This window comes from Cydia splendana, chromosome 12 (genome assembly GCF_910591565.1).
Source record: "Cydia splendana chromosome 12, ilCydSple1.2, whole genome shotgun sequence".
In the NCBI taxonomy this organism is placed as follows: Eukaryota; Metazoa; Arthropoda; class Insecta; order Lepidoptera; family Tortricidae; genus Cydia; species Cydia splendana.
The window spans coordinates 12,440,059-12,467,210 of record NC_085971.1 but is presented as its reverse complement, the minus strand read 5'-3'; the positions used below and the strand labels follow the sequence as shown (position 1 = coordinate 12,467,210).

Genomic DNA, 27,152 nt, shown 5'->3' with positions numbered 1-27,152 from the left:
ATGGTTCCACGTAAATAAAAGTAAATTTGTCACAAAAAGTATAAGAACAGTTTACTCTTTGTAAGTCGTTCTTCGCATTGTGTTCTGTACGGTTACCATCAGTTTGTCACTGACATAAACGCCGTCGAGAACGTAATTTACTTTCTATACATCCCGTTTGCACTAATATGCGAGTGCGAGCGAGATGTATAGAAAGTAAATTACGTTCTCGACGGCGTTTATGTCAGTGACAAACTGATGGTAACCGTACTGAATGCAAGTGTAACTTTTAAATAGTCTGTGTATGCATTCCAATTGGTTGTTTAGTTCCACAAAGTTAAATTTGGAATTATGTGTTTTAGAGTATTTTACACCTTAGTTTATTTGTTGGTTGTATGTACTTAAAGAGATGTGTTGTGTAGATTAGATTCTTAGTTTTATCAGAGAGAGAGTGATTTTTCACACCATGATGTATCATTTGACACTAATATTTAATTATGTTATAAAAACTCGTGTCGTGTTAAATGTAGTACAAACAGTGCAATTTGAATAACAACAAAAAAATATATTTGAAGTTTTACAATATGCAATAAGAATTTATTTCAGTCCATTTATGTTTGTTTTATAAGTTTAATATTTATTAAAGTTTTTATTTGCGTTATGTACTTAATTGACATGTAATTTTAAGATTTTTTTTTAAACGATTTTAGAGCACAAAGTAAAAAATAACATTAATCTTAACTTTAATGTATTGTAGAGTGAAGTTGCAGCCGAACTGTTTACTATTGTTGTTTAAATGTGCTCTATAAGTGAAGTGCCTAAAGTAGATTTAACAGTATGTCCTTTTTTGTAACGTTGGGGAAATCTAGCGAGATAGTTCGCGCACGAAGTGTGAAGAATCGGTATGAATGCGCTGCGTCATGCATCGGTTGCCCATATTCCCGATTTCTCACACTTCGAGCTCACCCAATGAGATCGAGATTGTACAGCCACAGACTTTAATTATTGAGCCATTTAGGGTTTACTTACATTGGACTTTTCATGCCGTTAGTATAGTATAGATGGACAACCAAATTAACTTGAACTTTAACCTGGATCAATTATTAAAGTATGTGACCGTATGTGCATCCAATAATATGTAAAAACTGATGATAATTAATGTATATCATTCAATATACCTAATGTAAGATAAAAGATAACACTAAGATGTTTCACGTGTTTTAAGTGAAAATATCATGAATCTCATTAAAGCAATAAAAAATCGAACATCTTAAATACTTGCTTGTGTTTGTTCTGTTATCCCAAACGAGTGATATTATTTGGTTTAATGTAGTCTGAATTGCTGACCTGTCATTATCATTACTTTGAATTATAAAATAAAATATTTTTTATATATACATAACCGTGTCTTATTAAGTATTTGCTTAATTTGCTCTACATTACCAAAAATCACAGTCGTACCTACAGTCGCCGATAGCTGTGGCCTATTTTATAAAGCTACAAGTTACAATTTACAAGCGGAAGTCTCTTTCTAACCCTATGTGTTAGAACGAGACTTCCGCTTGTAAATTGTAACTTGTAGCTTTATAAAATAGGCCACTGGTCTGGCGTTCAACGAGCTCTTTCCGAGTTTTTCGATAAAAAGTAATCGATTAGAGCCGTGCGCCGTGCAATGCGAAGTGGAACGCTCTTTTGACAGATAAGTTGCATGATGACGTCATGTCTGAAACTGTCACACGGCGCCCGGTAACTCTTCACTTCAGTTGTGTGCGGCGAATACTGTGTGGTGTTCTAATTGATTTCAGGTAGATTTAATTGACTTTGAATGTAAGATTGTATATTATTTCGTTCCTGGATATCATGGAAGGAAGGAACATTGCCTAAGTATTCTAGCGGTGTCTACTGGTCTAAGTTATAGTTTGTAGCGGTACTTGCTGTGTAACCTGCGACAATCTCTTTTTATCTATTTATAATACGGATGTAAAATAAATCATTCTTATATCTTGTAATTCGTCCTCTTAAAAAGGCACCGTAAGGTTATATTTCTTATGAGGTTCTTATTCAAGAAAGTTTAAAAAGGTTATACTTAATCCAAAATAATGTAGTCTAATCTTACTATACTCTTTGATCTAATAAGCTAGCTGTCTTCTGAAAAAAACAAGAACATTGTCAAATATTGTTTTATTCTATGAAAAGGACTTATTATAAATACTTTTTGCAGATATCACTATTCATTGGATTATCATTATCACCAAAGATGTCTGAGAAACATTTAAAAGCTGGTAAGTATGTACTGGTAAATAAATGTTTGCTTCTTATAAATTGTACAAGCAGTTCCCGCCAACCTACATTTCTTCAACAAAGGTCCTTACTCGATGTCCATTCAAATATATAACCACATCCCCCAGTATATAAAAAATGAAAATAAATGTTATAGCTTTGTAAATAAGCTGAAGACTTACCTTTCAACCGAATGCCCATACACTCTGCAAGAGTTTATGGACAATTAAATAGATAAGATAATTTAATTTAATTAGTTAGTTTAATTACCCAATAGAAAATAAAGTATGTACCCTAAGTACTACGTATAATATGTTGCCACGCCCTTGTAGGGTCCATACTGTACCCAATTATTTTTTTTTAACACCTTTGTAAACCATGGATGCAATAAATGATTATGATTATGAAATTAGATTCTGTTAGAGAACTATTCTTCTTCCGCACGTTATCCCCGCATTTTGCCACGGCTCATAGGAGCCTGGGGTCTGTTTGACAACTAATCCCAAGAATTGACATAGGAACTAGTTTTCTGTTAGAGAACAATGGAGTAAAATATTTTTATCTTGTCAGGTGACCCTCTCCCTCCATACAATGGAAAGCTCCGTCTGTTCGCCATGAGGTTCTGTCCGTATGCCGAGCGCAGTGTGCTGGTACTCAATGCCAAGAACCTCCAGTATGATCTGGTCTTTATCAACCTGGACAGCAAGCCCGAATGGATCTTTGATTTCAACCCTAAAGGTAAGTAATTGTTATTTTCCTTGTTTTTTGTTATTTCTGCTGATTGTTTTAATTAAATAGTTTGTAGCTTCTAGTTTGATTTGTATTTATTACTAATAATTTATAGTGAATACGACAAATCAATACACTATGGTTCAGAATAAACTGTAAACAAGTGGTTATATCCCTAAGGAGCGTTTATTCCAGATAATCTACTTACATAATGGAAACCACAACTAAAACTTATTATTTTATTTTTCACAAAAAGTGAGAAGACTCTGGAACATCACTATTTGCTGAGTCACTTTTCCAGTAAAAATAATATAAAATTGAACTTATGAACATATAAAAAAAATTCACACAGCAGTTTTTTATAAAATAATCTACCTTTACTTTTTTCTGCACTGTCATGCTTATTAAACACTTTTCTATAACTTTAGGTTCAGTGCCAGCATTGGAATACGAGCAGGGCAAAGCTATATTCGACAGTGCTATCATTAACACCTACTTAGATGAGAAGTATCCGGAAGTTCCACTGCAGTCTACGGACCCACTCCGCAGAGCTCAAGATAAAGTGTTTGTGGAACTGTTCTTGGGGGTAGGTATTGTTATCTGTATATTTTAAACTCTCGCGTTTTGTACACATATTTAATTACACAAACGGGTCTACCGCGATATAATTTCATTGTTTTTACCTTTAATTCCGACGTTTCAGCTGAGTTGCACCAGCTGTGGTCACGGAAAGACTGACGTCCCAACAAATGTCAACGGAGATATTAATAAAACACCACTAAACTACCCGAAATTAGTTTATAAAAATGTTCGGGGTAGACAAAGAAATTGCAGCTACCCGTTAAAGTTTAATGTTTATTGTCCACGGCACGACACGCAACACTCACAGTATCCGTACACTGGTCCGAAGATATATCCGCTGGTTTCAACATTTGAATCACTGGTCCCCAAGTAGACGATAATTTGTACCCGTCCTCACGATTGAAATTTTTAGGGTGTTTTTTAATTTCAATCGCCTCTCTCACGATCCGCGGATAATAGTGTCGCTCGTTGGAGAGGACTTTGGGTTTATGTAGCTCAATCCAGTGATTCGTTCCTGTTGTCAGCAAGTGCTCAGCTATTGCGGATTTGTTTACATGGCGATTTTTAACAGCTGCTATGTGTTCCTTCACCCTCTCTTGAACGCTGCGCTTAGTTTGGCCAATGTACGCACTTCCACAACTGCATTCTATCTTGTAGACACCGGGATTCTGGTACGGAATGACATCCTTTGGGCTGCGTAAAAGACTTGCTACTTTAGATAACGGCGTGTATACAGTCTTAATGGAGAATTTCTTCAGTACTGATCCAACTTTGTCCGTTATCCCTTTCACATACGGCAAAAAGGCTGGTTGCCTACTCACCTCCGGATGTCTTTCTTTTTTCCTAGTCGTGCGTGGGATTTTCTGCAAGTACCCATTTTTCTTTAGCACTTCCTGAACATGGGCTAACTCATTATCTATGTGTTCCGCGTCACATAAGTCTCGTGCTCTGTTAACCAGAGATGTGACCACGGATTGTAGATGCCTCGGATGATGGTGGGAAGATGCTTGTAGGTACCTGTCAGTGTGTGTGGGCTTCCTGTACACGGAGTGTGCCAGGGTTCCATCTGGTTTCACTCTTAACTTTACATCCAGAAAGGGTAAGGATCTATCGCACTCCATCTCAAATGTAAACTTTACCTTTGGGTGGATGGAGTTTAAATGGCCGACGAAATGCTCCACTGTGTCGGCGTTGCCCTTTAAAATGCAGAACACGTCATCTACATATCTCTTCCACATTGTAATTACAGACGGTCCGGAACGTAATGCCAACTCTTCAAAGTGTTCAAATGGGGGACCAGTGATTCAAATGTTGAAACCAGCGGATATATCTTCGGACCAGTGTACGGATACTGTGAGTGTTGCGTGTCGTGCCGTGGACAATAAACATTAAACTTTAACGGGTAGCTGCAATTTCTTTGTCTACCCCGAACATTTTTATAAACTAATTTCGGGTAGTTTAGTGGTGTTTTATTAATATCTCCGTTGACATTTGTTGGGACGTCAGTCTTTCCGTGACCACAGCTGGTGCAACTCAGCTGAAACGTCGGAATTAAAGGTAAAAACAATGAAATTATATCGCGGTAGACCCGTTTGTGTAATTAAATATCTGTATATTATACTAGGTATGTCTGATAGAGATGGGCCGAATATGGACTTTGCGGAATATTCGGTTGGGCTAAACCTGCCTAAAATGCTGAAAACAAGTTCATTCAGGTCCGCGGTCTGCACTCATAACGTGTTTTTGACCGTTCTCCCGGCCGACTGGGAATGTTTATGAAAATAAACGGAAACGTCTCATTCCTGATCGCGAAGTACCTCCGCGCTAACTAGCGAAAGCCATTAAAAAAATTGTTTATTCGGTAATATTCAGCAGTTTAAACCGAACTATTCGGCCGAATACGAACATTGAAAAATATGCCGAATAGCGAATATTCGGCCCATCTCTAATGTTTGATATACCTAATCATATTCTATATTCTACATTTGATCTCTTTGATTGGAGTAAGAAGAAGAGGATGAACAAATGCAATTTTAACATTTTAAATTTTAAATTTAGCTGTATAGCTTGTACATTTTTTGATATTATTTTTCTCATATCCAATCTGAAAAGACAAATCTAGACTCATAGGATACGCTTAGGAATACGAGTGTAATGAGGAATTTTGCTATAAAGTTATAAAGTAGCTAGTTATTAGGCCATTAGGATGAATTGTAAAGAAGACTTAAGTACATATCTACAACCGCCAAAATATGATGCATTTTTTTACAAAAAATGCACTAACTAATTTATTTCCAGGCACACTCATCCTTCTACGTCGCTGCATTCAACCCGGACGGTTTCCAGCCCTCCCACTTAGAAGCCTACAGCAAAGGCCTGGAATGCCTGGACAAGGAACTAAAAGTCCGTGGAACCAAGTTCCTGCACAGCGACGAGCCGGGACTGGTCGACTACACTATCTGGCCGCATCTGGAGCGCTTCGAGTCTCTGCCGCTCCTCGGGAAGGCTGACATGGCTATTGACAGCACTAAGTATCCGCATGTGGTGCGTATTGTTTTGTTTATTGCTAATGTTTTTATCGAAATCTGTCCTATTTTGTAATAATTCCTTATCTCAAGTTTTGAAAAAAAAAACATAATTCATAATGTTAATATGATTTTTCAATGTGCATGTAACTAAAGAGTGTTTAATGCCCTAGGTATAAAAATTAAAGTACCTGTAAAAACAGAACTTAAGATTTATATAATAAAATTTGTTAAATGTAACGATTTAGGCGATCCCGATGAATGAAATGAGTAATTATCACGATCGTAAAGCTATTAATTAGTCTTATTGAATTATTATTATTAAGTCAGTTTAATTGTTCCTCTAATGAGATTTGCCTTTTTATAATAGTCATTTTATATTCAGTAGGTAACGGACAATTATGTATTGCATGGTCACGCCACAACGCTCAATTCTCTCATTCTCGTAGCCTTGAATTTACCAAGCCTTGAATATATCCACATTGCCTAATGTCTTAAAATAATTAATGTTTTCTATTCATTCATACAACTTTTCCGAATGATTTAACACAAGTTGTTAGCCTTTAATTAGTCCATAATTGGGTATTTCTTGAAACAAACGTTCCTTAATTAATAATTGGTTCATTATTAGGTACTCCTTTGAGTCTATTATTTCGAAGTTGCTTAATTGCACTAACGTCGCAACTTGTAACCTTAATTAGGACTTTATTTAAACAAAGATTACCCAATTTATAAATCGCTCCTCATTACTCCTTTGACTATATCGACACGAGAAATCCAAGGTACCTAATCAACTAATTATAAATACATAACAAGCATACATTGTAAACATTTGTGATTCTAGGACTATTCTTAGTTTAACTTATCTTTATAACTCCGTTATCTGTTCTGCAGACAAGCTATATACCCACCTAAACATGTAGCTTCTAAAATATCTAGCAATTCATTGTGATTGTCAGATAGCAGCAAACCTGGCTAAGCGTTCGAGGTGTCCTATATTACCAACCACCACATAGTATAGTACGAGCGTGTGTAGATAATATTTAACACCTTACTCGCTTATCTGCTTTTGAGCAACACCGGCTTCTGACATGTCGGAAGGGCGGAGCCCAAGGGATAACCTTACCGCACAAATCATTCTGCCGTTTTTTGCGGGGGGAAACGTGCATACAGTCGCACTTTTCACTCACTACATAATAAATCCAATCTGTAATGACGACACAAATACATAGAAAATGACGAACGTCAAAGACAAATCTTACAAACCTCGATCTCTTTTTGTGTACGGATGAGTACAGTTGTACCTATGCTTCGGCAGAGGGGAAATAGTACGAATGCCGTCTCCCTTCCCGGGTGTGGCTCGAAGACTGCTGCTGGAGCATTCCACGGGCTGTCCCGTACAAACGCATTTTATTTCCTGTGTTGCGACTTTTTTTTTCCATGTCTATTGACAGCACTAAGTATCCGCATGTGGTGCGTATTGTTTTGTTTATTGCTAATGTTTTTATCGAAATCTGTCCTATTTTGTAATAATTCCTTATCTCAAGTTTTGAAAAAAAAAACATAATTCATAATGTTAATATGATTTTTCAATGTGCATGTAACTAAAGAGTGTTTAATGCCCTAGGTATAAAAATTAAAGTACCTGTAAAAACAGAACTTAAGATTTATATAATAAAATTTGTTAAATGTAACGATTTAGGCGATCCCGATGAATGAAATGAGTAATTATCACGATCGTAAAGCTATTAATTAGTCTTATTGAATTATTATTATTAAGTCAGTTTAATTGTTCCTCTAATGAGATTTGCCTTTTTATAATAGTCATTTTATATTCAGTAGGTAACGGACAATTATGTATTGCATGGTCACGCCACAACGCTCAATTCTCTCATTCTCGTAGCCTTGAATTTACCAAGCCTTGAATATATCCACATTGCCTAATGTCTTAAAATAATTAATGTTTTCTATTCATTCATACAACTTTTCCGAATGATTTAACACAAGTTGTTAGCCTTTAATTAGTCCATAATTGGGTATTTCTTGAAACAAACGTTCCTTAATTAATAATTGGTTCATTATTAGGTACTCCTTTGAGTCTATTATTTCGAAGTTGCTTAATTGCACTAACGTCGCAACTTGTAACCTTAATTAGGACTTTATTTAAACAAAGATTACCCAATTTATAAATCGCTCCTCATTACTCCTTTGACTATATCGACACGAGAAATCCAAGGTACCTAATCAACTAATTATAAATACATAACAAGCATACATTGTAAACATTTGTGATTCTAGGACTATTCTTAGTTTAACTTATCTTTATAACTCCGTTATCTGTTCTGCAGACAAGCTATATACCCACCTAAACATGTAGCTTCTAAAATATCTAGCAATTCATTGTGATTGTCAGATAGCAGCAAACCTGGCTAAGCGTTCGAGGTGTCCTATATTACCAACCACCACATAGTATAGTACGAGCGTGTGTAGATAATATTTAACACCTTACTCGCTTATCTGCTTTTGAGCAACACCGGCTTCTGACATGTCGGAAGGGCGGAGCCCAAGGGATAACCTTACCGCACAAATCATTCTGCCGTTTTTTGCGGGGGGAAACGTGCATACAGTCGCACTTTTCACTCACTACATAATAAATCCAATCTGTAATGACGACACAAATACATAGAAAATGACGAACGTCAAAGACAAATCTTACAAACCTCGATCTCTTTTTGTGTACGGATGAGTACAGTTGTACCTATGCTTCGGCAGAGGGGAAATAGTACGAATGCCGTCTCCCTTCCCGGGTGTGGCTCGAAGACTGCTGCTGGAGCATTCCACGGGCTGTCCCGTACAAACGCATTTTATTTCCTGTGTTGCGACTTTTTTTTTCGATATTTAAAGCAGGCGATTATGTTTCTGTACATATTTTTGGCCATTTGTCATAGAAAAGGAAACTCTTATACCTGCAAATCTTCAGAAAATTCGCGTTTGTACGGGACAAACGGTAGACAATTTCATGGAATGCTCCTGCTGCTGAATGCACCTAAAAGGATTCAGAAACATTGATAATACTAGAACACAAAATACTTTATAACTTATCTATCTTATCTCCAGGTAAGCTACTTGGAGGCGATGAAGCAAGTGCCGGCCGTGAAGCAATACTACCTGTCTGCCGAGACTCACGCCAAGTTCGTGGAGTCCAAGACCAAGGGCGAGGCCAACTACAACATGCTCGACACCAGCGATGTGTGCTGCATGCGTCCTAGGAAGAAGAAGTAAAACATTCGTATTCTATACTCTGTATCTTTAGGTATTTAAATAAAAGTAAACAAAATCTACCCTCAAATGGCTCCTTAAGCCAGTTGAGACTAGATGAAAACATTACATGATCCATGGTATAATAATATACTCCGCCTGGTACTCCATTCCCGTCTTTTCTAGGTCACCTAACTGACACGGGCCTACGTCATCATGCGACAGCGCTATATGATAATATGCGATAGCGCTATATATAGCGGCCATGTTGTTGTGACGTAGGCCCGTGTCACTCTGGGAATGGAAGACCATGTTTTATTAGACTATGACATGATCAAATGTGACGTTCCACGGGAAAAGGTACCTTATGAGGGTTTCTAGTTTCGGAGATATAAAATGTTTTGTAAAGAGGTGAAAAAATGCTCAATTTTTTTTTATTGTGTGATCTGAAACCTTAATGCGTAACGTTCGTTTACCTGTTTTTATTTTTGTTATAAGTTAGTTATAAGCCTAGTAATGTCGTCTCAGAGTTTAGTAGAAAAGGTACCTTATGGAAAAAAGATTGAAAATTCCCAAAAAGACTAGTCAATACGGGAAAAGAAGTTTGGTAGAGAACTGTATTAGCATTCTGCAAAACTAATTTGATAATTTCAGTTCTGGTTGGGGCGCCTCGCAAATATTATAACCGTACATAGACCGACATCACAAATCCAAGTAGCCTGCTATTATACCAAAGTTACTCTCGTCAAGTCTTTCTTAACTAGAATAATCTTCATTTGGTTTGGTCGCATGCAGTAAATCAGCCATTGGTTTGCTGAAAAATGCCAATACCCGACGCATTACCTTATGGAATATCTGAGGTCATTGAACCTCAATGCCGCTTATCTTCAATAGAAACCGAAATATATTATTGATAAGAAATAGACGATTTATACCATTACCAAAATATTATTAGTTTATCCTAACTGTTCCATCATCATCATCATGCCTCATCATGTAACTTAATCACAAGGTACCTTTTCATTACATACAAATTATTGGTCTTATTTAAGATTATTATGACGAAGAACTAATTAAATTTGGGGCAGTTTAATGTAAATTAATATTTTCTATTCATAAAAGATAAACTGTAATATGATTGATATTTTGTAGTGATGTATTATTAGATTTATTTCCATAAGGTACCTTTTCGTAAATGTATGGAGCAAATACTGTTATTGTTATGTAAGTTTAAAGTGGCATAAGGGGTTAAATATAGTATTTAGTTGGGGTTTTAGGATTTATTTCATTTGAATGACAGAATTTCTTTCATATGTGCTCAGAAAAATTGATTGTGTGTCACATTAAAAGTAAAAATATTCAATTTTGTGATTTTATATGAAAAAGTCAGAAAATACATTTTCACCTCTAAATCGGTATTGTTTTTTGCTTAAACTGTCTGTCAGTGTCGTTTTCTAATAGATAAAATTTAAATCTTGAGAGCTCATTGCAATCAATCGTGAAAATGAAATAAAACTTTATTTTCAAGAGATTGGTTAGTATACACATAAATCAGTCGATATCAAAAGTTTCTATTTGCATTACAGAACAAGTCGCAATATTTTTTTAATCTCAGATATATAAGGTATTACTATTTGTAGTCAACTATGTAACTTACTTCAGGAACATAGTTTTTTAGGCGGCTAAACTTAAAACTTCTCTATCGTAAAGTTGCTCATTTCACAACATTATTTTCAAAAAATCATATCTCTGTAACTACGCAACCTAGAAGGTTGATCTTTTGTGTTATCGATAGCTTATTTATTGTAGATTACTGGGGTATGCATAACTCCATACCCGCCATAAGGTACCTTTGACCATGGGACGTCACAAATAACGTAGGTTAAAGTCAGGTCGTTCAGTGACTGATCCAGGCGGTTTTTTTATTTGGTTGGTTAACCAATAAATGTTATAACTACCCGAAAATGTACAAATTGTTTGTTTACTTTTACTTAAATACCTAAAGATACAGACTATAATTTATCAGCCCTGGCTATTAAGATTAAAGTCTAGAAAATTGGTCCTAGATGCCGAGTTGAGTGAAGCCAAAATACAACTACGCCTGTGTGTTTTTGTCAGTCTTATAACTAGGTATTACAACAACGTAAAGAATAGCCACGCACGCAGTAACATTTCGTGTATGTCTGTTTTTTATTATTCGTCATTAGTTCCATTCGCATCTTAAAATTCGAGACCATCTATACATATAAAGAGCGATTATGGATGCAGTTTGGAAGTTTAAACTGACAAATTTTATGTGGCTATACTTTCTAGACTTTAATTTTAAGCCTGGCTATTTGAACGGCAAAAGCAACCTTATGAAGTACAGAATAATGTTTAGGCACATTAAAACTGTTGTTGAAAACATTAGCAGTTTACTTGCAAGTAAACTTCTTAAACTAAAGAATACCTACCCTATTTTGTATGCAATATGGTCTAAGCGAAATTTATGTTAAGAATCGCGGTTACAATCGAAATGAATGAATATTATTATAGCATAATAATACAATAATTAACTAGTTTATAATAATGTTCATTTATTAGTTAAAAGCGGAGTCTGATATCACAAAAAAGTACAATAAAATTTTAAAGTTAACATTGGTTTTTCTTTTCACCTAATAAAACATTTATGTGGTTAGTGGCGTGTGCATGGTCTGTGTTAATGATAATTGATAAGATAAAGAATAATGCTTGTCATTGTACAGTCAAGTGTGAAAATATGGGTGTACTTGTCATACTCAAAAATATGTCCCATAGCTCTTATGTCAACGAATTAAGAATTTGAATTTTTTAAGTAAGTTGAATGCACCCATATTTTTACACTTGACTACAGTACGTAGTAGTAGTAGCATCGTGAAATTATTACAGAACCCTTAAAAGTAAAAATGGTAACTGAGACTCGTTGGAAAAGATGAAAACAAATGATGAGTATGATGACAGAAAGGGAGAGATAATTTATTATCAGTATTATCACTACAACCTTATTAAGTTGTTATAAAACAATAAAAGTCCCCCGCCGCGTCTGTCTGTATGTTTGCGATAAACCAAAGAATATAATAACTCACTATTACTTGCTATTACGATAAACTCAAAAAACCGGCCAAGTGCGAGTCGGACTCGCGCATGAAGGGTTCCGTACCATTACACAAAAACGGCAAAAAATCACGTTGTATGGGAGCCCCACTTAAATGTTTATTTTATTCTGTTTAAAATTTCAAGTAACACGGTTCCTGAGATACAGCCTGGTGACAAACAGACAGACGGACAGAGGAGTCTTAGTAATAGGGTCCCGTTTTTACCCTTCGGGTACGAAACCCTAAAATAAACTAAGTACCTACTGAACGGATTTTCACGCAGTTTTCACCTATCAATAGACTGATTCTTGAGGAAGGGTAAGGCGCATAATTTGTTATTTCGGCTGTACTGTACACACTCGTCGAGAGCCTCTCGCCGAGAGTCGGCACCGCTCCGATCCAATCGGAGAAGCGCAAGACGAGACAAGGAAGAGCAAGACGAGAAGGGAGCAGCATATACACACTCGTTCTCGGCCTGTCTCGGGGTCTCTCCACGAGAGTGTATAGCTCGCATTAAGGTTTTGCGTAACCCGTGCGAAGCCGGGCGGGTTGTTAATTTAACACGTTGGCTGCCCACCATACTACAGTATTGCAGAATTTGAGTGAGCTTTTGATCTCACCGATGACGCGCATGGCCACACAGAGAAGCTCCCTGGCAGTGAATGCGTTAAACGAGCAATTCTTGTATATATATATTTTGGGGATCTCGGATACGGCTCTATTTCGATGAAATTTGCTATATGGGGGTTTTCTGGGACGAAAAATCGATCTAATAGCTAGGTCTTATCTCTGGGAAAACCCACATTTTTTAGTTTTTATGTTTTCCGAGCAAAGTACCCAGATATTATTTAACTAGGTATATATATACTATAGGATAGGCATTAGGTATTTGTAAATTATAAGTCCGAGTTTTTGGGCGGTCAAATACGACCTGACTTATTCATCAAGCTGTAAGTAGAGTGAACCTATTTGTTAACATTGGGTCGTGACGTCACACCACAGGGCGTCTATCACCTCCATAATGCAAGTCACGATTTTTGATGATTGTAGTTTATTATAGGTACCTATTCGGACTTCGAGCAACATGACATCACATTAAGATTATATATCTTTTACATTAAGCAATGTTGTGAAATACCTACCTAGGCCCTTATCAAATATTTTTTGTATAAGGGTGAATTTAAGTTAAAAAAACCGGCCAAGTGCGAGTCGGACTCGCGTTCCAAGGGTTCCGTTACATTACCCAATTTTTAACAATGTATGTTTTATATGTGAAACACGAGTGAATTGCCTTTAAAAAAAACTACAAAAAACCCGTAGGGGTCGAATCAAAAAGTAAGTAATTAGTCCGACTCACACTTGACTGCATATTTCTAATAGGTTTTCCTGTCATCTAAAGAACTATTTTATATATTTTTAGGGTTCCGTACCTCAAAAGGAAAAAACGGAACCCTTATAGGATCACTTGTGCGTCTGTCTGTCCGTCTGTCACAGACGATTTTCTCCAGAACTACTAGACCAATTAAGTTGAAATTTGGTACACATTATGTAAGTTTGTAACCCAAAGACGGACATGTAACGTAAACAAATGAATTTTAAACATGGGGGCCACGTTTGGGGGATAAATGAAAATATTAAAAAATAAAGCTTTTCAAACTATATCGTGTTACATATCAAATGAACGGGCTCATTGTGAGAATCTCAAATACATATATTTTTTTATAATTTTTGAATAAGCAGTTTAGAAGTAATTCAATAAAATAGGCGAAGGCAAGGCAAGGCAAAGAAAATATTTATCTCCGAAACTACTGGGTCTAAAATTTTGAAAAAAATACATAAGATAGGTCTTTACCTATAGATGACAGGAAAGCCTATTAGAAATGTACAGTCAAGCGTGAGCCGGACTTAATTACTTAGTTTTTGATCCGATCCCTACGGATTTTTTAAAGACATTTCACTCACGTTTCACATAAAAAAATACATTGTTAAAAATTGTGTAATGTACGGCTTGGAACCCTTGGAACGCGAGTCCGACTCGCACTTGGCTGGTTTTTTTTAGTAGTTTTGGAGATAGGTAAAGGCGAGAGGAGAGGATTTAGAGAGAGGGGGGATTTGGTAATTTATGGGCCATTTTCTTAAATAACTTCTAAACTATTTATTTTAAAATTACATAAAACAAAATTTGAGATTCTTAAAATGAGCTCTTTCATTTGATATGTAACACGATATATGTAGTTTAAAAAACATTGCCCGTGCCCAGGGTCCCCATCCTCAGGGGGCCCCGAAGGACAGATAGTAAAACAGTATATTTGATTACCCATAATAAATAGAAGATAATAGAAAAAAAACCGGCCAAGTGCGAGTCGGACTCGCGTTCCAAGGGTTCCGTATATTACACAATTTTTAACAATCAGTGCCGGATTAAGATATTTTGATGCCCTAAGCATTTCTAGGTGCCCCCTCTCCCTAGGTCATCAAGATTACATTGATTTTTTGGTAAATTGAGAGAAGTTCATTGCCGCATTACAGCTGAGAATGGAAATCAGTCACATCATTTTATCACGAAAAATGACAGTGCCGCAGCAGTAATGTTGCAACAGAGTACCTAATGCTGTTGCAGTCGCCACCCGAATGTCACCTTTATCATAGCTTAGAAAGTAATAGAAACGCGAGCGAAGCGAGCGCGGAAAATTTTCGATATAAAAACGCAATATGATAGACAGTTGTACATTTTTACTTTTAGTATGGAAATCAGTCACATCATTTTATCACGGAAGTTGACAGTACTGCAGCAGTAACGTTGCAACAGAGTAATGTTGCTGCAGTCGCCACCCGAATGTCACCTTTATCATACCTTATAAAGTTATTGAAAACGCGAGCGAAGCGAGCGCGAAAATTTTTCGATATAAAAACGCAATTTTACTTTTAGTCCCAACCAGGCGCGAATCCAGGATTTCATACAGAGAAGGGATGGGACAGTTTTCTATCAGCCTAGCTTCGCATAGGGCTCGATATTTAAGGGTCTCAGCGAGGTTGTTTTCATGCATAAAATATGCAAGAAAGCAGAGCTTGGAATTGAATTGGCGAAGTGTGAGAAAGGCAGTAGGCCCAGCTGCGAAAGAGGAAAGCTTGGATTTGGATCCACGCCCAAGTGTAATTAAGGCAGAAGATCAACTTTGCCGTAAGGCAGAAGGCCTCGCATAAGACCTAACGCCGAACCGCAAAAGAGTGGGTTGAAATCGAATCTATGCATGTAATCACGACTCTTCTACTGCTACCGATTGTTTCCCAAAGAATTACGCGCCATTATTTTTGCAAATTAGCTTTTGGACAGCTAAAAAAATCGTGTGGTAAAAACGATGTGTCTGTCCCTAATTTTAAAATTTGTTCACCTTTTTAAACCTGGCATTTTGGTGCCCCCCCTGAACGTGGTGCCCTAAGCACGTGCTTGTTTTGCTTATTGGTTACAAAGTCTTTATTAATTCAACCATTAAAGTCGACGAGTACAAAAAACTTTGAGCTAGCTCTCAATTTAACATTTTTTTTTTTATTTTTTTTTAATTTGACCTTACAATTACTCGTAAGGGGCTATTCATAAATTACGTCATTTCAAATTAGGGGGGGGGGGGTCTGGACATCGGATGACGGTAGCATGAAGTAGGAGGAAATGGGGTCATTTGAAGCATGATTTTTGGATGATTATAGGGGGGGGGGGGTCCAAAATCGTCAAAAATCGATGACGTAATTTATGGACAGCCCCTAAGCAGGTAAGACCGTTAAATATTTAAAATGATTATCTTATCAGAAAATTATCACCAATTATTACTCTAAGAAAACTACTACTCTAAGTAATCCGGCACTGTTAACAATGTATTTTTTATGTGAAACGTGAGTGAAATCTCTTTAAAAAATCCGTAGGGGTCGGATCAAAAACTGTAATTAAGTCAGACTCACGCTTGACTGTACATTTCTAATAGGTTTTCCTGTCATCTATAGGTATAGACCTATTTTATGTATTTTTTTTTAATTTAAGACTTAGTAGTTTCGAAGATAAGGGGGGGGGGGAATGGTCATTTTTTGCCTATTTTCTTGAATAACTTCTAAACTGTTTATTCGAAAATTATAAAAAAAATATATTTGAGATCCTTACAATAAGCTCTTTCATTTGATATGTAACATGATATAGTTTGAAAAATTTAATTTAAATGTGTACCAAATTTCAACTTGATTGGTCCAGTAGTTCCGGAGAAAATCGGCTGTGACAGACGGACAGACAGACAGACAGACAGACAGACGCACGAGTGATCCTATAAGGGTTCCGTTTTTTCCTTTTGAGGTACGGAACCCTAAAAATAGTTTAATTCGCTTTTCTTTCCAAAAGGGCCCCAGCATAGTTTAAAATTAACGGCCCTGGTTATGCATCTGATTTTCTACCTTATCTAAGGTCTATAAAGTCTGTGTTGTAACACAGTGTTGTAACAGAGTCAGTTTTGGCAGCGTTTTCTTTAAACGGATTTGTTAATATATGCAACAAATTTAGTAGTGTCCGACCGAAGGTTCGGTTTCGGTTTCGGTTTCGGCCAGTTTCGGCCAAAAAATCATGTTTCGGCTGGAGTTTCGGTTTCGGCCATAAACCGGCCGAACCTTTCGGCCGGGCCGAAACTTACGAAATGGTACTTCGGACAAAGACCAAGTTGGGGAATAAGTAGGACAACAATATTAATACCTACATATACTGATTCATGTATAGGTACAGAAATTAATTGGTTTATTATAAAATACAATTCCACTAATGAGGGCGCCACAGGACGGTCGACGCAGTCTTAAGAGGCTGTCAATACCTATAACGCGCACACTGTCTAATTGTATCGGAGTGAATGAGATAGCACTGTCGCATGTTACTGGGCCCTGGGCAAGAGAATAATAAGAAAATTCATCATCTTCCTCGCGTGATACCGGAATTTTTGCCGAGCCGTGGCAATGGGAATGGGAGCCTGGGGTCCAATTGACAACTAATCTAAAACTATTGTAATAAAAATAAACGTGGATTATTTGTGTAATATTACTCGTTAACGGTTTAGGTATAAATATTCACACATTGTGATTTAAATTTCAGATACATAAGTCAAAAAAATAAAGACATTAGAACCGTTTAATGGTGATTTTAAGAAGGGCCGGATTAAGCATGTCGGGGCCCAGTATCAGGTCGGCCCGAGTCGAAGGCTGTCATTTTCGCTCTTATTCACTCACTTATTCAGTCATTTTCCTACATACCTCTAATGGCAAATTTTAAGCGAGGCTTAGGCTACGCTCAACTAGTGCCGCAAAGTTGATTTTCTCAATAGTTTATATTTTGCGAGGCTGAACAGCTGACAATTGATTAAAACGAAGAAAAAGCTCTTAAAAGTGTCCCTAGTACAGTTTATCATACGAATGCTCGACCTTAGCCTCACTTTTTACCTCAATTTACCATTGGTTTGTGTTCCACATGTCCTCTACATCAGCTTAGCATTTAGCCTCGCTGCGCCATGCTCGGCCTGCGGGCTCGCTTTTTAATACAATGGACATTGGTTGGAGTCTGTGCTCAACTACTTATCCTGAAGCCTGAAGCACGGCTTTGACTTCGCATGAAAGTTCGCCTCACTGGGGAACTTCGGACTATTAGGCCCAGTTGAAGATCGGTACCCGGCCTTGCGATATTTGTCAACAAAAAATTTCGCGCTCGCTGCGCTCGCGTTTATGGTTGGTTTTTTAGTTGACCTTATATCTACATGTTAGCTTGACTGGTAAATGAATAGAGTTAGACCAAGAAAATTCTACAATGATTTTGATAGCAATGCAACTTGGGCAAATGTTATTTATACGTCATCATTTCATAGAAGTTTTGACGTTTAAAATAACACTTGCACTGCGTGTGTTATCAAAATCGTTGCAGAATTATCTTGGTCTAACTCTAGTAATTTTCTTAAAAAACTGCTTAAGTAACATCAATTTCAAGGACATTGGGTGTTGACAGCCCCATAATTATGTGTGTAAAAGCGGTTTTATGACATTTTTGCAACGATTTTAACAAATCTACAAAAGGTTCGGTTTCGGTTTCGGTTTCGGCCGAAACTAGAGCCAAAGCCGAACATTCGGTTTCGGTTTCGGTTTCGGCAAAAAAACATGTTTCGGTCGGACACTAAAATTTAGTCAAACGTTAAATATGGGTAATCATGGGTATTAAAATTGTAGATACATTAGAGCCCTTCGTAATTTAGGTATTTTGTATTTACGCTTGATATAGTTCTTTTTGGTCTGGAATTATGCCGTTCTTGATGTTAAATGTTATATTAGGTACTTAGTCATTTCGATCAGCCACCGCAACAAATTTCGTCATTTAACCGATTATATAGATATGTAAGTACCTATATTAGAGTGGTATCTAGACACACGGCAGCGGCCGAGTGTTATAAGTATTACACGAACCATTTGGAGCCACTTTTGACCCCTACGTAACTCAAAATCTATTAAACATATGAAATTTATTAAGACCCTTAAAGGCTACTTAGAACCCCAAATTTCATGAATATAGCTCAACCGATATAAAGTCTAATTACATACCAAGCGAACTAGAACTTGGCACCTAATACCCATTTATAAAGATGGTCAAGCAAATCTCGTCAGTAGAAAAAGGCGCGAAATTCAAATTTTCTATGAGACGATATCCCTTCGCGCCTACACTTTTCAAATTTGCCGCCTTATTCTACTGACAAGATCTGCTTGACCATCTATAGATCTCAATTCTTTTTCCGGCGAAGTCATCAACGACGCATAGGTATAGGTACCTATTCTTAATATTGAACTTGGCTCTAATTTCACATTTATGTTTTTGATGGGATCTTATTTACCCAGTGATAAAAGAACTGCACACAACATGTGATAACAAATCTGTCTGGTCATTCGATGATTTTAGTTGGAACATGTAGCTGAGGTACATATAAATAAAAGGTACCTGATTTGTTTTTTATTAGTGTCTGGCTAAACGCGTTGTGAGCGCCGTCTAGTCTTGAAGATCGATTTGTTTTGTATGTGGTAACTATGGCTCCCAAAGTTAACGTTAACACGAGGCATCTTGCTAGAGGTAAGTTTATTTTATTTAACAACGCTATGAGTTAAATATGTTTTTTAGAAATTCGCTTTTCGATAGTAATAGGTAAAGGTATTGAACATAGCGTTAAAATCGGTTCCGCTCTTGGGGCTAAGTAAGTACATATAACCAGTGGCCTATTTTATAAAGCTACAAGTTACAATTTACAAGCGGAAGTCTCGTTCTAATAGATAGGGTTAGAAAGAGACTTCCGCTTGTAAATTGTAACTTGTAGCTTTATAAAATAGGCCACTGATATAACGTAATAGACGCGTCAAGATTATATGTAGAAAAACATTACACCCCTTTCTTTATTCGGGTAAAAAATTAGCAATTTTAAATGTTAATGGTAACAAATGAAACCGGCCTTATAGTCATCATAAAACATGACATAGCATAATATTATGTTAAATGTTGTCGTGTTCGAGCGATTACGTCACCGGTATCTCTAGGTACTATTTTAGCTCCCGCAATAAATACTTTATCAACATGGCAAAAGCGAGATACTAGCTAAACCTGCTATTTTGGCCGATATTACATTATCAAAGATAAACCGGTTACAAGTGGACGTGGTTTTGTTTATAATGCACACACTGGCATTGGCGTCTTGGAGGGTACTAGTGCCGGTAGTTCAGAATTTAAAGTACGTGTTACCATTATACCGCGCTATGGCAGGAGCAGCTAAGATTAACTTTGACACGAGACATCTGAAAAAAGGTAAGTTTTTACGCTAAGCAGATTTAACCTGCCCTGCGCTGAGTCACTTCTCGCCAATTGGTGTTATAATTATAAAGGTTAATGAACTTGACTAGATGTTTACAGTGTGTATACTCGTAAATGTAGGTTATGTTTGTGACGTGAATTAATCATTGGCTTGTGTAGATGTAGAGTAATCAATATTTTAAACGTGTAACATATGGTTGTGTTTTAAAGATAATATATACCTACTTACTTTTACTTCAGCTGTCAGCAAAAATTATGTAGTATTCTGCAAATTATCATCGTGAATTGCCTCCCGCGCAGAGTCGCAGACATGACATTAATGAGTACCTACCTAAACATATTTTAAATAAGTAAGTGGGTCGTCTCAATACCTGCTTACCTTGATATTAATTAATCATATTTAAGTTATTTGAAATGCATTTGTGCAAAGCAAACTGCAGACAAGTTACATATATTCGACTTGTTTTAACACAACTTGTGACATTGATATAATTGCCATAAGAATGGGCCATGAATCTAGTATATAACTGGATCTGGCATGGAAGGTGGGGGCCTGGGGGGAAGTGACCGAACAGGATAGTCTTATGTATCTTTCATCGAAAGAGCTATTATTGTTTGTCCTTGTCACAGTCACAAGGGATGAAAGGCACTCATTTCTGCCGAGGTAGTTTGGCGCTCGAACGCAGTGAGAACACCAATAGTCCGAGGCTGAAATGATGCCTTTCACCCGAGTTAAACACTCTACTTTTCATTTCGAATACGATACGAGGAAAGTAAAATTCATGTTTTTTTTTTAAACATGACTAAGTATACAATTTTATAGTATTTTTGAGGGCAACTTTCAACTAACAATTTAGGCAAAAGTATCGTTATTTATGGAATGGGGAGTAAAATATCAGAATGGAAATTGATAACAAATCCATTTATACCCAAATTTCAATTGCTTATCGTATTAAAAAAATCGTACTGGGAACCTAAAATGCTCTTATTCAGAAACGTATCATTTTCTGCACACCTTTTAGATCAACAAGGACCCTCTTTCAGAGCATGAGAAATGAAAAAATTTAAGTAATCAATTAGGTACCTAAATATTTTCAGGCGATCCCCTGCCCCCGTACAATGGAAAGCTTCGGATCTACAACATGCGTTATTGTCCGTACGCACACCGCACGATTCTCGTCCTCAACGCCAAGCAGATCGACTACGAAGTTGTCAACATTGACCTGATGGACAAACCCGAATGGCTCACCAGCAAAAGCCTTTTTGGTAATGAATCTTATTGCTTTTACTTAAGGTCTAAAGTGCATATTTATAATATGCGTTATACTGTCCCTATATACCAGTTGCACCAACCACATTTATCGGACTCAACGTCACTCAGCAGTGAACTATGAAACTTCCCATACAATAAAATTCTGCGAATGCTTAGTTAGGTTCAGCGGGAAGCCAAATAGGTCATTTCATATGTATAAAATCAATAGCCTTATAATTATTATTTATTCATTGTTGAATTCTTATGTTTTGGTTCTCCCACCATATACCTAGTTTTAGTTTTAGCTTTAGTCTTTTACCAGGCCTCACTGAAAATCAGCGTCACGTTGTGTGTCCTAGGATACACAACGTGACAAAAAGCTGAGTGGGGACTTTTTGGCACAAATATTTATGTAATTGAATCTTAGTTTTGTGTTATTTCATCTTGTGTTATTAATTATTATTTGTGCTAATAAACATTTCTTATTCTTATTCTTATTTAGCATTACGGCTCTGTGGGCATAGGTAGGTAAATGGTGGCTTCACTAAGGGTGGTATTCCACCTGTGCATTGCGCCTCACTCTCTCATTAAGGAAGATGCGAGATGCAAATACACATTGGACCAAGATATTGGACAGATGTAATACCACCCTAAGAAAAAGATTGCTACAATAATTTTATTTGTACCTTTTCTAAGATATGCCTTGATTAAAGACAATAATGGCGGAGCAACTAAAACGAAACTTCATATTTTCAGGGAAGGTGCCTGCAATCGAAATCGTAGATGGCGTTTGTATCGCCGAGAGCCTGGTCACGTCGGAGTATTTAGACGAGGTGTACCCGCAGCGGCCGTTGCTGCCCAAAGACCCGTTAAAGAAGGCGCTTGCTAAGATCATCGTCGAAGGATCGGGCCCAGTAAGTTAACAGTGTTTAACACCTAACAAAATTGCAAGTAAAGTATGAACAGATTTTGACGGTTCAAAATTACGGGTAAAATTACACTGTTACATAGTTTACGTATTTTTTTAGATACAAACAATGCTATTCAAAATCTTGAGAACCCCAGACCAAGTCACGGAAGAGAACATAGCTGCTTACAGGAAGTTCTTGAGCTTTATCCAAGACGAACTAAAGAAGAGCGGAGGCAAGTTTCTTGGAGGATCCGAACCAGGATACGCGGACTATATGATCTGGCCTTGGTTCGAGAGGATGGTGCCGATATCAGAGCTGTATGATACAGTGAAGATAGACGAGAATGAATACAAATTACTTGTAAGCGTTTATTTTTATGAAATTAGCTTAGAAAATGGTCATGAATAGAATTTGCATTTGCTTAAGTTAAAAGTATTGGCAGTTTGGCAGTACTATTTCAATGTAACACCTGTGTACCATGTCTTATGAAAATAAATGATTAAAATATAAATATAGACGTAAGCAATTTCATTGCATTATTAATAAAGACGTTCTATACACATGAGAATCTATTATTTTGCTAGTTTGATGAAACTAATAAATAATCATTTTCTGCCTAACTGCAAAACATAACTGATTTAAACATCAAAATAAAATATGTATTAATTATTTGTTTCTTTTCAGTGGGAATACATTAACAACATGTTCAAGGACCCCGCTGTGAGCCAGTACTTGGTGCCGAAGGAGATTCTTTTTAAGTTCATTGAACCCTACAGAACTGGAGGAAAACCTGATTATAATCTCCTTACTGTGGAGTAATTAATTTAATAACTTCGAAATTATTTATAGATATTAGTATTACGGGTTATGAAATAAAATATAAGGAATAAGATCATTTTTTTTATTAATTGTAAAACAAAATACCACACAGTAAGAAAAATGTAAGAGTAATCACTAAAAATACTTATGGCTACATGTGAAAACTACATTGCAACTTCTTTCAGGATCGAAAGTAATACATCCATGATAAAATAAACATAAATACAGATATGTCCAATGATTAAGCTAAGTCAAAAGTAGCATCAAGAATATTTTTTTGCTGATATTTACTATTTTTAGATGGCAGTATATTTATGTGACACCTCAATTTCTATTTCATGATAAGTTGGTGTTTGAAAAAATCATTATAAACAGAAAATAAAGATAAAGCTATGTCCAATGATTTACTATGTCAAAACTGCATCAAGATTATTTTGTACCAAGTCTATACTCTGTATCTTTAGGTACTTAAATAAAAGTAAACAAATAATTTGTACATTTTGGGTAGTTATAATATTTATTGATTAACCAACTAAATACAAAACCACCTGGATCTGTCGCTGAACGACCTGACTTTAACCTACATCATTTGATCATGTAGGTAAGTAATGTTTTAATTTACCCTCAACTGGCTTAAGAAGCCATTTGAGGGTAGATTTTGTTTACTCTTTCTTAAATACCTAAAGATACAGACTAATTTTATGATGTCAAGTAATTTCTATTTGTGTGAAACCAAAATGTCAAATTAAATTATTAATATAACATACCAACTACCAAGTTATGATGTAGGATAGGACATAAAATACGTTTTAATACGTGTTAATCTAGTTTTTAAGAATGCGAACTTGCGAACTACTGAATACTATAAATTTGGCTAAAAGTTGAATAGAGTTATCTTAAAAATAAAGTAGAATGTCATACTTAACAATACATTCACTTACTTAACAGTCTCAAGGATCTATTCCTATGTCAAATAAATATTTATAACTAATCACTTTTATACTTATCTGCCAATGCTTCCAGTTTGGAGGTGATGCTCTTAAGCTCAACATTTCTGTCCAATTTTAAATAAGTAGTGTTTCTGATGTCATGTAACTTAATCCAATCTGGAATCTGCTCAGTGAGTACTTTTATATCTCTTTGCAAATCATTGCTGGAGACCTTGCTCTTGAAACTGCTGTCCAATTTAGAGAGTATTATGTTAAGGGCTAACACATTCTTCCTCTCTGTGACAAATATGTTTCTCAAGGTTCTAGCTAAGTCAGGCAAGCGACTGTAGACGAGGTATTTCTGCTCGTGCTCTGACGACCTGGTCATGGCTTCCAGAGCTTTAGCCGCTTGCTTAGCTTTAACTTTTTCAAGCAATGATGCAGGTAGATTCCTTAATGCAGGATTCAGTATGGTGACTCCGCTTGTTGACGGCTGGCTGGCTTGAGTGCTTGCATTCTGTGTCGGTGGGTCCTTGATGCCAGTGGCAACCTTTTCTTGATCAGTAAGGCCCCTGGCTTTAGCTTGAGCCAGTTTTTCTAAAGCTCTCTCCATTTTCGTGTTACATTTGAATAATTCTCTAGCTTTAGACAGTACATCCTGAGCAGTTGAGAATTTTTCAGCATTAGGCATTTCCGGAAGCTTGGCACTTTCAATTTCTGGTACCTTCTCAATTTCAAATTCAGGATGCCAGCGAGTGAGCTTGTTGTCGGGGATCACCATAGGGGGATCAAGGTTCAATAAATACTGAGTGTGATGTTTCTTCACTACTTGGAGCAAGGTATCAAAGAAGTATCTACGTCTTTCTAGAAGGACACTTGGATTCATTACCTTAATATCATTGGGAAAGTTAGGGGATATGATCAGTTCAAAAGCCTCTTTCTGGGATGAGGTGGTGAAATTCTTAATCTTTTGCACCTCAAAGTTGTAAAAGTCAGGTACTAAGTGCTTAATTTGAGCGAGATGCTTCTCAGTAAAGTTGCGTTTGAGCATGTCTTGTACAGACGGCTTCAATTTGGCGAAAGTAATTTTTTCGTTCCTGTTATAAAGGAGGGACACAACAGTCTCCATACCTCGGAACAGCTCTGCAAGGAACCGGTAGTGGTGCGGGAGTGGCAGGCTGGAGGAGCTGCTGGCAAGAGCAGCATGTCTGATGTATGCTGGAACCTGTAACATTTGCAAATGGCTATTTATTGCTAACATATTACAAGATCTCAGTGCTTGTTGCATCCTAAGAAACCCTGGAACAATCAATCAAAAATATGCTAGGGCCTAGCAACGAGTTCTCTCAAAGCAGTGGCTGCTCAACATGAGGTGGATCACCCACTTGTTTGTCACTGTCATGGCCTTATCCCAAGAACTAGCCCAGGCACTAGTTTTTACTAAATGCCATCAGACCCAACAACCCATAGGGAAAAGTAGGCCTGGTTATTCCTCACAATGTTTTCCTGCACCTTAATGTGAGTAGTGAGAGTATAAAATAATAAATAAGGAAAAAAATATCTAAAGCATCTGGATATAATCACTCTTATTTTGGGATAAGCATTCCAAGGTCAATTTGTATTGTATATCAAAATTTAAGTTTCATTCATCCTACTAGAATGGATACCAGTGTATTTAATCAACAGTAATTAACAATTACTTAACTGTGAACCTAACCTACAAATTAAGAGAAATGGAAAAACAATTGTTAAAGCAAAACAGTAGTAAGTAAAGACTAATAACAATTATTAACACTAAATTGTATATAAAAAATAACTACCTTGCTTGGGCTCTTCACAGGACTGACTACCACCTTCCGAGGTGATATGAAAGGCCTTTGTTGTACAGCACCAGGTAGCACCTCTTTCTTTGGAGACATCAACTCATTTTGAATCTTGCTTGCTCTTTTGCTTGGACTAAAAGAAAAAATTGATTATAGTATACATATCATAATATTAATTCATGTAAATGACGCAAATGCTACGGCGTGCTTACAACAGAGACAATCTAATGACATTTACCTTGATGGTACTTCCACATCAATCGATTTGAATTCTCTGAGTTTGCCTTGCTTTTCGCTGCCATCCTTTAGCTGCTGAATGCCCTTGCTCAGCCTTTCAGCAGATGCTTTCAATTCTGCCAACCTGGAACTGCTCGCCAATTTCTTTCTGATATCCCCTAAACTAAGCTCCTTACGAGCCGAACTCACTATTTCTGATTTGGAGGGTTGAGTGGTTTTAGTAATATTAGATGCATTAACTTTACTGGCAAATGCATCACCAGCGCTTATGTGTCCCAACTCAACAACTGGAGACGAAAGCTTGGTAGCTTGAGAGTCATGTTTCTGGGTCTGGGCGATACTTTCTGTGGGGCTTATTCCATCTTTGACAGTAGTTACACTTTTTTTTTGTAAAATATTCTTTGCTTTAGACTTTAATTCACTTTCCAGAACGCGTTCTATATGTGGGATCTTGCGTTTTGATGATGCGATGTCTTCCGCTGCAGGCCTTTTTCTGCTGTTGTAGAACGCGGTAAGCGTAGTTTGAGACATTATATATATAGGAATAACACTTATCAGATACCAGACATTAATTTTGAGGCAAAATAAAATAAAATAATTATAACTGAGAGCACTTTTTCCCTCCAAATCCGTAACGAACAGTCAACTTCAAAATGACAACTCAAACCGTCAAGCTTTACCATAGACAATGAACGATGTATTTTAATATATTTTATCCATTGACTTTAGATGCCAGTTTTTCTATCCAATATTAAGACAAGACACAAGTTTGCTCATCCGTCCGAACTCTCCTTTGAACTATTAAATACTCGGATTAAATATGAAACCAAATCCTTTTATATTAGGCTGGAAATTATCATTAG

At 36.7% G+C, this 27,152-nt stretch overlaps 2 protein-coding genes across 2 annotated transcripts; one reads left to right on the top strand and one right to left on the bottom strand.

The window, feature by feature from the left end:
- The first annotated feature begins 1,712 nt into the window (after window positions 1–1,712).
- On the top strand, window positions 1,713–23,300 carry LOC134795900 (uncharacterized). Its single transcript, XM_063767831.1, has 11 exons — window positions 1,713–1,784; window positions 2,201–2,261; window positions 2,830–2,997; window positions 3,417–3,574; window positions 5,869–6,114; window positions 9,213–9,373; window positions 20,077–20,312; window positions 21,417–21,584; window positions 22,327–22,484; window positions 22,599–22,841; window positions 23,166–23,300. The coding sequence occupies exons 2-11, from the start codon at window positions 2,237–2,239 to the stop codon at window positions 23,298–23,300; spliced, it is 1,698 nt and encodes a 565-aa protein (XP_063623901.1). The 5' UTR covers window positions 1,713–1,784; window positions 2,201–2,236.
- Window positions 23,301–23,581: 281 nt separating this feature from the next.
- LOC134795520 (DNA replication factor Cdt1) lies at window positions 23,582–26,944 on the bottom strand. The gene is made up of 3 exons (XM_063767401.1): window positions 26,291–26,944; window positions 26,050–26,185; window positions 23,582–25,454 (listed from the first exon to the last, which is right to left on the bottom strand). The coding sequence occupies exons 1-3, from the start codon at window positions 26,818–26,820 to the stop codon at window positions 24,288–24,290; spliced, it is 1,833 nt and encodes a 610-aa protein (XP_063623471.1). The 5' UTR covers window positions 26,821–26,944; the 3' UTR covers window positions 23,582–24,287.
- Between the last annotated feature and the right edge of the window lie 208 nt (window positions 26,945–27,152).

What these genes read in the sequence shown, in the direction of transcription:
- LOC134795520 (XM_063767401.1), bottom strand. Translation starts at nt 26,820, where the DNA reads ATGTCTCAAACTACGCTTACCGCGTTCTACAACAGCAGAAAAAGGCCT. An exon ending in GATGTGGAAGTACCATCAAG is followed by an intron (nt 26,186 to 26,290) that starts GTAAATGTCATT and finishes TTTTTCTTTTAG; the next exon opens with TCCAAGCAAAAGAGCAAGCA. An exon ending in CTGTGAAGAGCCCAAGCAAG is followed by an intron (nt 25,455 to 26,049) that starts GTAGTTATTTTT and finishes CAAATGTTACAG; the next exon opens with GTTCCAGCATACATCAGACA.
- LOC134795900 (XM_063767831.1), top strand. Translation starts at nt 2,237, where the DNA reads ATGTCTGAGAAACATTTAAAAGCTG. An exon ending in TTGTGGAACTGTTCTTGGGG is followed by an intron (nt 3,575 to 5,868) that starts GTAGGTATTGTT and finishes ATTTATTTCCAG; the next exon opens with GCACACTCATCCTTCTACGT. An exon ending in GCACTAAGTATCCGCATGTG is followed by an intron (nt 6,115 to 9,212) that starts GTGCGTATTGTT and finishes TCTTATCTCCAG; the next exon opens with GTAAGCTACTTGGAGGCGAT.